This window comes from Bos grunniens, chromosome 15 (assembly GCF_055505025.1).
Source record: "Bos grunniens cultivar Pamir isolate PY7600 chromosome 15, Bosgru_T2T1.0, whole genome shotgun sequence".
NCBI classification, from domain to species: Eukaryota; Metazoa; Chordata; class Mammalia; order Artiodactyla; family Bovidae; genus Bos; species Bos grunniens.
The window spans coordinates 35486531-35501584 of NC_141179.1; the positions used below are offsets into that span (position 1 = coordinate 35486531).

The 15054-nt window shown below is 49.4% G+C and overlaps 1 protein-coding gene across 1 annotated transcript in view; it reads right to left on the minus strand.

Annotated features, from left to right (window-relative positions):
* Positions 1-15054, minus strand: part of OTOG (otogelin) — an 87053-nt gene that overhangs the window by 55996 nt on the left and 16003 nt on the right. Inside the window, exons 16-23 of the mRNA XM_086339762.1 lie at positions 14555-14687; positions 13241-13418; positions 12155-12279; positions 11062-11274; positions 10254-10446; positions 8835-8909; positions 8555-8598; positions 6886-7039 (exon numbers count right to left, since the gene is read on the minus strand). Of these exons, the coding sequence (XP_086195888.1) occupies positions 6886-7039; positions 8555-8598; positions 8835-8909; positions 10254-10446; positions 11062-11274; positions 12155-12279; positions 13241-13418; positions 14555-14687 (1115 nt within the window). The remainder of the gene's footprint in view (positions 1-6885; positions 7040-8554; positions 8599-8834; positions 8910-10253; positions 10447-11061; positions 11275-12154; positions 12280-13240; positions 13419-14554; positions 14688-15054) is intronic.

A 15054-nucleotide genomic window follows, 5' to 3' on the forward strand; every position in this document is an offset into this window, starting at 1 on the left:
TTGGGGAACTAAGATTCCACATATCATGCAGTGCAGCCAAAAAAATAATAAATTAAAAAATATATAGATTAAAAATACTAATCTATATATTTTAAATGAAATAAAGGAGAAAAAATAGGAGACTAAAGTTACTTAACCCAAATAAGAAAGAAAAGAAGAAAAAACAAAGACAAATAACAAATAAGATTGTAATGTTAAATTCAACCCAATTATTAAAGGCAAATGCATAAACTGTCTAATTACAAGGGAAAAACTGTAACACTGGCTAAAAAAGCAAGACTCAACTGTACTCTGTTTCCTAAAGATATAGTTGAAATATTAATATAATAGCACAAATAAATGAAAAGCAAAATGATAGGAAAAGATACCATGTAAACACTAGTTACAAGAGAGACAGAGTGGCTATATTAAACTTACACAAAGTATACTTCAAGACAAATAACATTAACTCTAATAAAAAGGGATATTTCATAATAATAACAGTCAGAGATTTCCCCGGTGGTCCTGTGGCTAAGACTGCACTTCCAATGCAGGGGGCCTGGGTTTGATCCCTGGGCAGGAAACTAAATCCCATATGCTGCAACATAAAAAAAAAAGAAAAAGAAAAAGAAAAAAAGACTCCCACATGCAGCAACGAAGATCAAAGATCCCATGTCCACAACATGTCCTGGCATAGCCAAATAAATAAATAATTTAAAAAAAAAATTAGCATGTCGCTGTATGGCAAAAATCACCACAATATTGTAAAGTAATTAGCCTCCAATTAAAATAAATAAATTAATTTTTAAAAGATCGGTTTATCAGCAGAACATAAGAAGCTTAAATGGGTATGTACCAAATATCAGAGCTTCAAAAACAAAAGCAAAAACTCACAGAACTGAAGGAGAAAAAAGACGAAAGCACAATTACAGTTGGAGATTTTAACACTCTTCTCCATTAATGATAGAGCAAACAGGCAAAAAAGTTATCACTGACGTGCCTACAAATTTGACAGCTTCTAAGGGATGAACAGCAAAAACACTGAATATCTATAAATAATTCAATGACAAATGTGTGAACCTCTGGGTGAAAACTAGGAAACACTGCTGAGAGAAATTAAAGAAGGCCCAGGAAGGGGAACAATGGTGACCTACTTGCAGATTAGAGGACCCACTAGTATGAAGACGTCAGTTCTCCCAAACTGATCTATAGGTGCAGCACAATCCCAATCAAGATTCCAATGGCCATTTTGTATAAACTGACAAGTTTATCATAAATGTACATGGAAATTCAAAAACCTAGAAGTGGCCAAAAAACTTTGAAAAGGAACAAAGTCAGGGCACTATCAACTTCTGATTTCAGGACTTACTATAAACCTTCAGAAATCAAGACAGAGTGATATTGGCCTAAGGATAGACAAATAGATCAATGAAACAGAAGAAAGAGTCCTGAAATAGACCCACATTTATACAGTCAATTGATTTTTTTTTTTTTAAGTGCCAAAACAATTCAACAGGGAAAATCCTTTTTAAATGGGACTAGAACCACTGGATATCCATCAGAAAAAGATACAATGAGTGACTCCATTTTATAGCAGATACCAAAATACAATAATTTTAGATCAACTATAGACCCAAATGTAAAAGCAAAATTTATAAAGCTCCTAGAGGGTATATAGAAGAATATCTTTGGTATTGTGGCAAAGATGTCTTAGAACACAGACAGCATCATAAGGAAAAAATTGCCAAGATAGATATCACCAACATTTTAAACTTCTGCTCATCAGAACTGTTTGGACATATTAAGACTTTTTAAATAAATGAACAGGCAAACCACAGACTAGGAGAAAATATTTGTTATACATATATCCGAGAAAGGACTTGCATCCAGAATATATAAAGAACTTCTGCAACTCAATTTTTTAAAAAATCAGCTAAATAAAAAGTGAGCAAAAGACTTAACTGGACACTTTACAAATGAAGATATGCAAATGACCAAACAACACATGAAAAAGTACTCCTCACTAGTCACTAGGGAAATACAAATTAAAACCATAATGTTATTTGACTATGTTCTCACTAAAATAACAAAAATGAGACAGCCTGAAAATATCGAGTGTTAGTGAGGATATAGAGCAGCCAGAACTCTCACACGATGAGAGCGTGACATAGTACAAATTCTTTGGAAAATAGTTTGGCAATTTTTTACATAGTGAAATGTACATCTACCCTTCCACTCATTCCACACTGAAGTGCTCTTCCAAGAGAAAGCAACCTTATTTAAAATAGCCCAAACTGCAAATAACCTAAATATGTATCAACATTTGAGTGGATGATTTAATTATAATATATTCATACAATGGAATACTACTGAGCAATAAAAAGAAGCAAACGACTGGGAAATGCAACAATGGATCAAAGACATATGCTAAGGAGAAGTCAGACATCAAAGGGTAGATACTGTATGACTCTATTTTCATGACGTTCTAGAACAGGTAGAGCCTATTTATGCCAAAAATAAAGAACTATGGTGAAGGGGTACGAGGAGATACCAACTGGGAAAAGACATAGGGCACAATAAATTTTTTGAGGGGGAAGAAGCGTTCTATATCTTGATGGAGGTGTGGGTTACAAGACGGTATAAATTTGTCAAAGCTCAGCAAACTGTATGGGGCTTCCCAGGGGGCACTGGTGGTAAAGAACCTGGACTCTGTGGGAGAGGGAGGGGGGGTATGATTTGGGAGAATGGCATTGAAACATGTATAATATCATATAAGAAACGAATCGCCAGTCCAGGTTGGATGCATGATACAGGATGCTTGGGGCTGGTGCACTGGGATGACCCAGAGGGATGGTACGGGGAGGGAGGTGGGAGGGGGGTTCAGGATGGGGAACATGTGTATACCCGTGGCGGATTCATGTTGATGTATGGCAAAACCAATACGATATTGTAAAGTAATTAGCCTCCAATTAAAATAAATAAATTTATATTAAATAGAAAAAAAGAACCTGCCTGCCAATGCAAAGAGACACAAGAGATGCAGCGGCATTAGATCCCTGGGTTGGGAAGATCCCCTGGAGAAGGAAATGGCAACCCACTCCGGTATTCTTGCCTGGAGAATCCTATGGGTGGAGGAGCCTGGAGGGCTGTAGTCCACAGGGTCGCAAAGTCGGACACGACTGAAGCGACCAAGCACACGTGCACAGCAAACTATATGCTTACGATCTGTGTGTTTTACGTATATATTGATTGGAAGCTCCATATTTAAGCCAGGGGGTCATCATTTTGTTGAGGATGTCCCAAAATGTCAGTTTCTGGAGGAATTTTTTTTTTTTTTTTTTGCCCAGCCAATTTTCAGGATTAGAATCCTCTTCCCTTTCTGACCTGGGAGGCAAAAACTTTGATGTCACCATCCCAGGAACCAAGCCGGGGAAGTGGGCTGGGCCCCAGTTGGCTTTCACTCATCTCCCTGTCGTCCCTCTGCATCTCATCCTTGCCTCTGTCCCCAGGATCAAAGTCTCTGATTTGACTTTTCTAGAAATTCTTACTGTCTTTCTCCTGCTGGATGGGGTAAGGGAATCTGGGCATTTAACTGCTCCTTACACAGACTTGCCACTTATCCCACAGTCTTGCTCCCACCACCGGCTCTTCTGAGATGCCTGGAGCGTCCTGTTCCTGAAGCTGCCAACACCGGGTAGCCTGCTTCTCCTTGGCCTTCCCCTCTACAAGCATCAGCGTCAACCTCTGCTCTGCAGGGTCAGTTTCTACGTAGCCACCCTGGTTCCTTCTTCAAAAACTATTGGCCTATCTCATGCCACTGTCACCCCATTCTCGTTCCCTTTGTCCCTGGTGATGTATACATTTTTTTTAACTCCATTACCAACATTTCATTGTGGTTGCTAGAGGAAAAAATAAAAAAGCATGTGGTTATGTTCTACCTGAGGCCATTTAACCTTTCTAAGTCTCTGTTTTTCTCACAGGTAAAAAGGGGATAATGACACCTTCCTCCGAAGGTCATCAAGAGAATTTAATTATAGACCTGGGCACACTGCCTAGCACTTGGTAGATACACGATAAATATTGGTTTCTTGTCCTTCCTTTCCCCATAATTGAATCAGACACCAGTGATGGACGGCTCATCACCTTCCATCTTCACCCTCAGGCCCTTCCTTGCCACCCACCATCCACGGCTCCCTCTTGGGCTTTTGCAGACCTGCGTGTATCCTTAGCACCTTCTGTGTGCCCACCACAGACAGGAATATGCAGGGAGGAGCTCTGGGCCTCAGTTTGTGGAGCTCTTTCTCCTTAACTGCTAAGGGAGTCTCTCCTCAGGGGCATTTGCAAATGCATAGAATCCAAGTAAAGGAAGACAGTGCTATCACTCACATAGAGTGCTTGCTGCTGCTAAATCGCTTCAGTCGTGTCCGACTCTGTGCGACCCCATAGACGGCAGCCCACCAGGCTCCCCTGTCCCTGGGATTCTCCAGGCAAGAATACTGGAGTGGGTTGCCATTTCCTTCTCCAATGCATGAAGGCAAAAAGTGAAAGTGAAGTAGCTCAGTCCTGTCCGACTCTGAGCAACCCCATGGACTGCAGCCTACTGGGCTCCTCCATCCACGGGATTTTCCAGGCAAGAGTACAGGAGTGGGGTGCCATAGAGTGCTTACTCTGTGCCATTTTCCAGATGAGGAAACTGAACCTCAGGGAAGTTAATTGGCCCACCCAGTAAGAGGTGGAATCAGGACACAAGCCTGACTCCAGAGTCCATGCTCCTAACCACTGTGCTACATTGCCTTGTGACCCCAGAGCCCTTGGCTCAGCATCAAGATGCAGAAGAATTGGGAGCAGCACAGAGAGTGCCAGATGCCTGCAGGAGCCCAGGAGCAATACACACACCCAGAGATTCTACGAAACACTAGGAGGGTGGCAGGGGGACCAGGGACCCAGAGGGGCCCAGGCAGGGGTTGTTACTTATCACTGGGAGCCCTATCCCAGCTCCCAGGAGAATGTTCCACGATGCCAGGAAGTGCCTGTCCTTCCTTTACAGTTGAGACTGTAGCAATTTCCCTTTGACAAGCCCCTGTGGAGTGTGGAAACTCCTCAGAGGGCATTTAGCGCAGAGCATGAGTCACTACAGCAAAGATGCCAGGAGCTGATAGGGGTTCAACACTAACAAGGGGAAGAGGACAAGGTTCTCTGGAGAACTTAGTGCGAGCAGCTCCTCACAGCTGTTGTCTTCATCAGATCTCACTAGAGTCCTGCACGGTGGGTGTTAACTGCCCTCAAGTCACAGAATGACCAAACTCAGGCTCATAAACATTAAGTGACTTTTCCAAGATCACATAGCTAGTGACAAACACTAAGCCCTCTGGACTGTGGATGCTCTTGGCACAGCACCAGGGCATGGATTGAACTTTGAGAGGCTTGGAGCAGAGGAAGAGGATTCAGGTACTGTCCGTTCAGACTAATCCTGCAAATAGCAGTGGGGCCTCACAGGCAAGAAGACTGTTTCCCAAGTGGTCATGTCACTTGTCAAAGGTCACCCAGCCCTTGGAAACCTTCACATCCTAGCCTACCCTTCACAGCCTGGGGATTGAAAAGGGAACCCCACTCTGGTTTCAAGATCTTTTGAGTTAAACTAATCCCTAATGTCAGGCATTGCTTTAGAGGCTTGCTCTTCAACGTATGGTCCCCAGACCTGCAACATTGGCACCTCGTGGGAGCTTGTTATTAATAGAAATGTAGAGTCTCAGGTCTAGGATCCTGTGCGAGTTCTCCAGACCTCACAGGGGTCCCTGGTGGATGCCTTTGTCTGGGAAAGGGCAGGCTCATGACCTATATCATGACCTCTGTGAAGGGGACTAGACCCCAGGCCTCCCAGAGCCAGCATGCTCTAACCGAAGGGTAGGGTTTGGACTAAGCAGAGTTGGATTCGGGTCATGGATCTTTGGGCAGACCACTTCCCTCCATCCAACCCTTGGCCTCAAATTCCTCATCTGCAAAATTGGAAAAATGATCCTCCCCCTCCTTTCTCCCAAGGATGCTCTGAGATTGAAAGACATCATTATACCAAAGTGTTTTATAAATAGCAAAACTCCAGCTGAATGTTCCCTCCCCTCTGCACACTAGAAGCCCTGATCCTCTTCTCACTTTCTCTGGCTGCCAGGCCTGGCCTGGGACTCCCAGCTGAGCACTGAGCTCTGCACAGGTGGAAGGACGCAGCCCCATGCTGCCAAGTCATGAGATGAGGCAACCAGCCATCTTCTCAGCCTAGACCAGCATCAGGAGTGGGCAGAGTGAGGCGCTGGGCCCTTGCAGTCACCTTGGCAAGCAGAACACCCATGAGGCAACCCATAAAAGTCAGGTAACCCATCACAGCTGTGATGGCAGCATCTCAGACACCTAGGAGGGAGACCGCTTCCACTGGGTGAGGCCTGAGCCCTAAACATGGTCAGAAATTTGCAGGGATGAAGGCTAAGAGCTAAACATGGGTTTCCTCTCATGGTCTTCAGCCCATGAGACCTCTAGGGCAGGCTCGGCACCCACCCATTGTGTCCTCTTCAGCACCTCATTTAATTCTCACAACCATTTCTTGAGGTAGCAGGTATTATTATTATTCCCATTTTTCAGATGAAAAGCTGAGCCTCAGAGGAGTGAGGCCCATTCCTTGTCTAAGGCCACACATTGGTGAAAAGCAGAGGGAGGTAGACACCACTCAGGCTTGGCTTCCCACCCTCCTGTTCTTTCTCAGATTCCTCACTAGTTATAATGCTGTACCTGGGCAGCCCTGGGCTAATGCCTCCCTGCAAGACTGTGTGCGGTTTTCTCTGCCCCTCACTCCACCCTGTGGTCCCTGGTTCTGCCAGCCTTTCAGGGATAGAAACCCAGGGCAACACGGAGACATACCCCTGAGGACAGGCGCATCCTGAGAGGCAGGGCCCGCGGGCTGGCACGCTCAGGTTCAGCAGCTGCTGCTCACACGTCCTCTCTCTGCTCAGCTCAGGGTCAGCATGCAGGTCGCTGCAGTTCACAAAGACCTGGCCCGCTGGGCAGGCAGCAGCTGGAAGAGGAGAGGGTGGTGCTGGCCAGAGCCTGGACCCTCAGAAGGATGCTTGCAACACCTGGGCCTGGGGTGGGTTCCTGGGAGGCAGAGGGTGGGGCGGGCAGGGAGACCTGGGGACCTGCATCTGGGGGATACAGGCAGAGATGGGGCTCTGAGGCTTTCTGCTGCCCTGGCTGCCCCTGAGGCATCCCTCGGGTTCCCAGGAGCACACGACTGTGGGCTGGAGTCGGGTGTTGTGCCACAACAGAACAACCACCACTGGTGCCACCACCAGGTGTGTCCTTTCACGGGTACTGCTCCCGGCCTGTCACCTGCATCTTCTTACTTAACCTGCCACAACTCTGCGAGGTATTACTATCCCCCATTTTCCCATATGATGGAGAGAAGCCACTTCTGCTTTCAAAAGACATGATAAAGAAAGAAGAAGCGTCCCAGAGGGACCAGAAGCAGAGCCAGGAAGCGGACAGCCACGCAGTGTGACAAAGTGGCTGGGAACGTTTAACAACAGGAAAGTCAACTTCCCGTTCACCTGTATTTCTGTGACATATACCCACTCTCTCTCCCAGAACCTTCAGTCAAGTCGGCCTTGTACACTTATACCATGAGACTGATCTTTCTTAGGGAGATCAACAAAATGGGGCTGAGTTCTATGTCAAGCCTGGGATGGAACAGAGAGAAAGGGATAGACACAGGAGATGAGATAAAAGTCCCAAAGAGAAGAAACCTGAGGACAGGAACTACAAAAAGAAGCACTTTCAGGGATACACAGGAAATGTGGGAAGAACGCAGGCATCCAGGTTATACAGCAAGAGAGGAAGTGAAGGCTCAGAGCGGTGAAGTGAGCTCCTCAGGGCTGCACAGGTGGTGAGGGCTGGGCAGGATGTGGAGCCGGGGTATCTGAGTCTAGGGGCCCTGCTCTTAGCCACCTGCCATGTGATTGCTCTCTGATATTCTCTGTGCTGGTCTTCACACTTAGCAGCATCCTCTGCCCTCCAAGGCCCTCTCTGAGGGTTCCAGCTCCCTGCCCATCCAAGACACTCACCGGCCAATCCACCACTGTGTCATCCAGCATCCCCACCCCAACTTCCACTGCCTGTGAGGGTCTCAAAGACCCAGCCTATCCTCCCCACTGCTGTGACCCCCACATCCCACACGGGCTGGATACAGAGTCAGCCTCAGCAGACACATGATGGTTCAGATGGAGGAAATCCAGGAGCCAGGGGAGGTCAGGACTGCCCAGATATCCCAGCTGGTCACCCCTGAGGGAGACAGAGTCTCGGCATCTCCTTGACAAGCAGGAGGGACAGCCTCTAGAGTGGAGCTGAGGTTGGGACAGGATCTCACAACGCCACACTCTAAGCTACAGCCTTTCCCGAGAGGACAAGGACTACAGTGGTTTGGCATGAGACCTGGGGCGGGCTCTCCTCATCCTGGCCTGTCCTCAAGCTCCCAACCTTCGTTTCCCCCATCCCACCACCATGAAGGAGCCCCTTCCCTCCCAATCCCCCTTACCCGGGGCTCCGCTATCACAGCTCATGACTCCATCTTTGCAGTGGCTGCAGAGAGAGAGAGAAGCACTGGGGTCAGCCCACCCAGTCACTGCAGGGCCCAGAGACCCCGAGTCACTGCACTCAGGTCACTGCGGAGCTCAGACAGACATCCCACTGCTGTCTCTGGCTCCCTGCGCAGAGAGGGAGGCTGTCACTTCATGGAAAGTCCCACCCAGCTGCATTTTCTTTAGTCAGCAACTTCCATTTAAAGACAGGAATAATAATACCGCTAGAAAGCTCACCAGTGGCCCAGAGTTGGGACATCGCTGTCTCCAGGGGGATAATCCATTCCTTGGAAGTGGCAGGAGCACTGGTTCCTATAAAAGCCAGGAACGGAGAAAGGTGAGGTGACTCCGGAGTCAGGGCAGGGACCACCGAGGACAGGGACCCCGCCCTGCAGCCAGCCAGGGGCATTCACACCCAGCATCTGCTCTGAAGCTCAGTGCCTATACCACACGGGTGGTTAAAATATTTTGAACATCAGGCTAGGCCCCCCTTTCTCTTCCTTACAGGGGATCTGTAAAGTGGGGATCCTTACGTGACCCTTTTCATAGGTTCCTCTTTGTAGGTCATTTGAGGGCAAAGACTGTGTTTCCTCCTCCCATACCTCAAACAGCTGGTTACAGCCAAGTGCAGGCTTTGGAGCAGAGCAGTTGAAGGCTGGACAGGTTGTCTGTACTCATCCAACCCCAGTGTTCCTCACCATCTTCTCCCTCCTTAACTCCTCCTCCATCCCACATAACCCTCACAGGCTCCCCTCGCTCACAACACTCAACCTCAAGGGGTGGGGGCACGGCACACATCTGGATCTCAAGCGAGGACTCCAGCTCAGAAAGGGCTCTGAGTGAATCAAATATGTCCCCCATCATTCATGTTGATGTCCCCACATTCAGTTGAATGTGATACCATTTTACAAATTAAAAAAAAAAAAAAAAACAGGCCTGGAGGGGACCAGGGGTCTTGCCAGTCAACCCTGAGATCTTGTGAGGTCACCACCTCCCAACTGCCCCTTCCACTCTGCCCTCCAGCCACATGGAGAACGCCCACAGCCAGGTCTCAGGGTGCTCCCCGAGTCCCCTTCGCCTGGAGTACTCCTTCCTCAAATCTCCGCTCACATGCCACTCCTCAGAAAGGCCTTCCTCCTAGGTTCACCTCATGTGACAAAAGAGCAACCCCTCCCTCCCCAGGATTCCCTGGGCTCGCTCAGCTGTATTTGGCGATGTAGCTCTTGTTACCACCAGATCCGTTAAGTTTCTGTTTATTTGCTTATTTTATCTGTCTCACCACCTAGAATATGAGCTCTTGTGAAGTCAGGATTCTGTTTTGCTTGTTGCTGAATTGTCTAGAAATGCCTGGAACATACCAGATCAATCAAGATGTGTGGAAGGAGAGGGGAGATGAGGGCAGAGACCCTCTCGGCTCTGTGGGGTTGTCCTGTCTTGTGGCAAAGTCAGACTGGACCCAAGAGCCAGAGTTGGGGAGAGAGGCCTGGGTGGGAAGTGGGGAGGGTGTCCGATAAGCCCAGCTTATCCTCCAAAGCCTGCCCTGTGACTGAGGTGAAGTAGGCACAGGAGAGGCCCAGGTAGGTACCCAGTTTCATATGCTCTGGAGACCCCCAGCTTCACTACCCCCTGACACAGAGCTCAAGCCAGCCTCCTCACCTGGGGACACAGAGGTCAGCCTGGGTGTCCAGATAGGTGTCTGGTGGGCAGGCACAGCCCTCCACACACTCGTCCCCGCTGAGATCACTGCCACCATCGACCCCACAGGCCTCAGGGCCAGCCAGGTCCTGGCAGGTCTGTCCACACGGAGCCACACACGGGCTGTATTCCTTGGTGGCCTCACAGGACAGTGCTGTAGTGAGAAATGTGACCGTGCTTTGCCTCCCTCGCACACCCACAAGTTTGTGGAGTGGGGTCACCATCATAAAGAAGAGAACCAAGAGCCAGAGAAGTTAAGACAGTCGCCCAAGGTCACACAGCAGGTCAAGGTTACAGCTGGGATTTGAACCCAGTCTGCCTCCCACTGTCCCAGAAAGGCAAAGCCACAGAGGTAGATCCCATCTCCCAAGTTCAGCCTGGACCCTATCATTGGCATTTCCTTCTCTCTGCAGGGCATTCCTCTTAGGTAGTGATTTTGTGGGGGGAGTGGAGGTCGTCCCCTGATAGTCTTGCACTCACCCCATCACTCACACATAGACACACGTACACAGGTGTGTAAATACACACACACACTCTGCCTCTCTCACTTCCATGGGCTGTGAAGATCAACTGTGCTCCCTCCAGCATCCTCTCAGGGCCCTTGACTTGGGGCTGCCCTCTCTTTACCTGGCCACCAGCCCACTCCCTGGGGTCTCCCACAGCCAGTCAGGGGGTGGGGGCAGGTGGAAACTCAGATCTGGAGCTCCGGCTCCTCCAGTGCCCTCACAGGGGCACACAAGCATGGGACACACAAGCATGGGGTGCTCACCACAGCCTGGCAGGCGGGCACGGAAGTCAACGGGGAGCCCATGGCGCTGGCAAAGGTGGGCGTAGTGAGCCAGTGTGGCACACAGGCAGGGCTGCCCACAACGGCAGGCATCTCGGCGGCACTGCTCAAAGTAGGGCACGGGGCTCAGGTACGCGGAGCAGGGCGCAAACAGCTCCCCCGTGAGCACGCTGCAGGCCTGCAGGGCAAAGGAGGCTGGAGACAGACGAATGGGCGAGGGTCAGGGGTCTGATTTGCCTGGTGCTCTGGGCCCCAGCTTCTCCCTCCCTCCCCACAGCTGCGGGGACTGTACACAGGAGTGTGTGTGCATGTGTGTATGTGTATATATGTGCAGTATGTATGTGCGTGAACATGTGCAGGCATTCATGCAATGCATTCCTCATGTCAGGAGTCACAGGAGTGGACAAAACAGGAAACAGGCAAAAGTCCCTGCTCTCGTGTAGCAGACATTCTGGGTTGGGGAGACCGTCCCTAAACAAACAGTAAATTCAAGGTGAAGAATCTAAGGAGAGAAAGTTGAGAAGGAAAATGGGGATTGCAAGGTGGTGGCAGAGGGGAATTGTGATTTTAAACCCAGTGGTTTGGAAGGCCTCAGTGGAAAGATGTTGTTAGACTAAAACCTTGAAAGAGGTAGAGAGTCAGGCATGTGTTTATGAAGAAAGAACATTCCAGAAGAATGGAACAGCAAGTGCAAAGAGCTGGAGAGGAGACAGACCAGGCTGGGTCAGAAGAAAGCAAGGAGGCCAGTGCTGCTGAGCTAGGTGCAGGGTGGGTGTGGGGAGGAGGTGAGATAAGGGGGATGGGAGGAGAGTGCAGGGCCTGGCGGGGCCACTGTGAGGACCTGGACTTTTGCCCTGAGATGGGGAAGCCAGTACAGATGTGTGTGCAGGTGACGGGGTAGAACGTGAAGTTTGCTTCTGCCTGATCCTCACCAGAAGGGAAGGCCCATCCCCTCCCCACAGCTCCTCCTTTCTGATCACTCCTACCCAACGTGGGCAACATCCTCACGCCCAGGCTCCCATCTCATCTCTCAAACCAATCCTACCCACCCGCACCCCGACCCCAACCACCTCACCGGCTTGCAGATGCACATCGCAGGGGTCCAGCCGGGAGCCAGAGACCAGCGGGGAGCAGGCGGACAGCGTTTTCCAAGAATTGCCAAAGAGCTGTGGAGTGCTCTCAGGCACACCCACTGGGGACCTGCAGCCATGGTAGAGCCACATTCACACACTGGCCCATGCACACCCAAGTGAACACACAGCATACACCCAGGTAAGCATCCACCTGCTCATGTACACATGCGTGTGCACACACACACAGAGGCAAGCATAAAGCATGAGCACCCATATTCCGATGCATGCGTACCCTCCCAAATATATAACATTCATAGGTTCACATATACCACCTGCACACACACACACACACACACACACAGCACAAATATATACAGACATGGCTGTCCATGGGGATTCTCCAGGCAAGAATACTGGAGTGGGTTGCCCTGCCCTTCTCCAGGGGATCTTCCCAACCCAGGGATCAAACCCAGGTGTCCCGCGTTGCAGGTGGCTTAATTGACTGCGCCTCCAGGGAAGCCCAAGAATACTGGAGGGGTAGCCTATCCCTTCTCCAGAGGATTTTCCAGACCCAGGAATCGAATCAGTCTCCTGCATTGCAGGTGGATTCTTTACCAGCTGAGCTACCAGGGAAGCCCTAAAGAAACAAATTTAAATGTAGAGGAATAAACAACCAATGATGCATATTTTGCACAGTGAGAACCCATGGGGGTTCTGGAGAAATATCAGACAGTGTCCAGGTGCATATCTTCGGAGAAGGCAATGGCACCCCACTCTAGTACTCTTGCCTGGAAAATCCCATGGGTGGAGGAGCCTGGTAGGCTGCAGTCCATGGGGTCGCTAAGAGTCGGACACGACTGAGCGACTTCACTTTCACTTTTCACTTTTCACTTTCAAGCATTGGAGAAGGAAATGGCAACCCACTCCAGTGTTCTTGCCTGGAGAATCCCAGGGACGGGGAGCCTGGTGGGCTGCTGTCTATGGGGTCGCACAGAGTTGGACACGACTGAAGTGATTTAGCAGCAGGTGCATATCTTAAGGGCCCCGCCTCCCCCTCTCCTTCCGGTTCCGGGGCCCAGGGCACATACAGGAAATCGTCCTGCGTGTTCCCGTTGAAGGTGCCGCAGAGGCCCACGGTGTCCTCCACCCATCGCTGGTCCACCTGCAGGTAGAGCCGCAGTCCTTCGCGGTCGTAGAGCACCCGCACACCCACATTGGTCCTCACACGCAGGAACACCGAGGACAGCCTCCGGATCTCAAAGGCGTCTAGGTACAGAAAGAGAAGGGATGTAGGAAGTTCGGACAAGATCACCCCATCCACCGCGATCACCTGCATAGCCCACACTCACCCCATACCCAGCCCAGTCTTCACACACAGTCAAGCTCTGCCACAAAGAAGTGAAGCTCTGGGTTGGTTTGGGGAGTCCTGAAGAAATCCTGGTCAATGATGAAATCAGGACCCAGGGATAAGCTACCGGAGCAGCCCCAGATGAGAAATTTCTTGCCTCCCTAAGCAATTGGTATGTTTCTTTCTCTAGCAAAAAAGAATTCTGTAACTACCCGTTTTGGGTTTTGTTTTTTTCACAGTGGCCACCAGGAAGTTGAAAATATGATTTCAGATTCAATTGTAGCAATTTTAAAATTTAGATTTAGTTGTAGTGAATTTCACATCTTTTGTGACTTGCTTTGTTTTTAAACCTCTTTACACCCCTTGTATCTTCACTCTTCTCAGCCTTGAGCCCTTACTCTTTATTTTTTCTTTTTAGTTTTTTTGATGCTATTTTATTTCTTAATCATTCTGCCATTTTTGTTAGATTTTGTGGTTCCTACAAGCTATCACAAAGTCCTTGTGAAATCAGAAAGGATAATAATAGAGTGGAAATGGAAGCTGCTGCTGCTAAGTCACTTCAGTCATGTCCAACTCTGTGCGACCCCATAGACAGCAGCCCACCAGGCTCCCCGTCCCTGGGATTCTCCAGGCAAGAACACTGGAGTGGGTTGCCATTTCCTTCTCCAATGCATGAAAGTGAAAAGTGAAATTGAAGTTGCTCAGTTGTGTCCAACTCTTAGGGACCCCATGGACTGCAGCTTACCAGGCTCCTCCACCCATGGGATTTTCCAGGCAAGAGTACTAGACTGGGGTGTCATTGCCTTCTCCGGGAGATGGAAGAGAGCTCCATTAATATCCTTAAGTTAGGAGAAGCCATCATACTGCCATGAAACACACTTCAGTGGGGACAGAGACAATTCTACAAGTCCAGAGTCCATGTTCCTGGGACCAAGGTGTCCCCTGGCCTGATTCACCCAGTACTAGAATGTGAGCTCCTGCCCATATATCAGTGCTTTGCCAGAAGAGCCTGCGCTGCTAACTTTCAGCCAGCTCTTGTCCACCAGGGCCATACCGTCTGTGTAGGGTGGGGTGACCTTGTACTGGTCAAACAGAAGAACATCCCCTGCTTGGGTCAAGGTCACCTGCCTCCGAGGGTCCTGATGCAGAATCACTGACACTGACTGGACACAGACTCCATCCTGGTTCTAGTGAGAGAGGAAGGCCAAATGGGAAGGATTAGTCTGTCTCCCTGCTGATCCCAACAGAGCCCTCCAAGGCAGGGATGTCAGCACAGTTTGAGGCCAGGGGCAGGCTCCTCACAGAGACCTAAGGGACATTAGGGGTCCTCTAACCAAATGCTCTGATCTGGGGAATGAGAAGGCAGAGGCCCAAGCTGGAGAAGGTTAGTGGCAGAACTAGGATACTACAAATAAAAATGGTAGTCAACTCTCAGGCCATGACACAGAGCAGAGCTGGGCCCCAGATGGCTCAGAGTCCAGTCTCTGAAACACTGGCCTCCCCCACTTGACTGCAACCCAGGATTTAATTTCGTCCTTTTATTGGTGTTTGTGT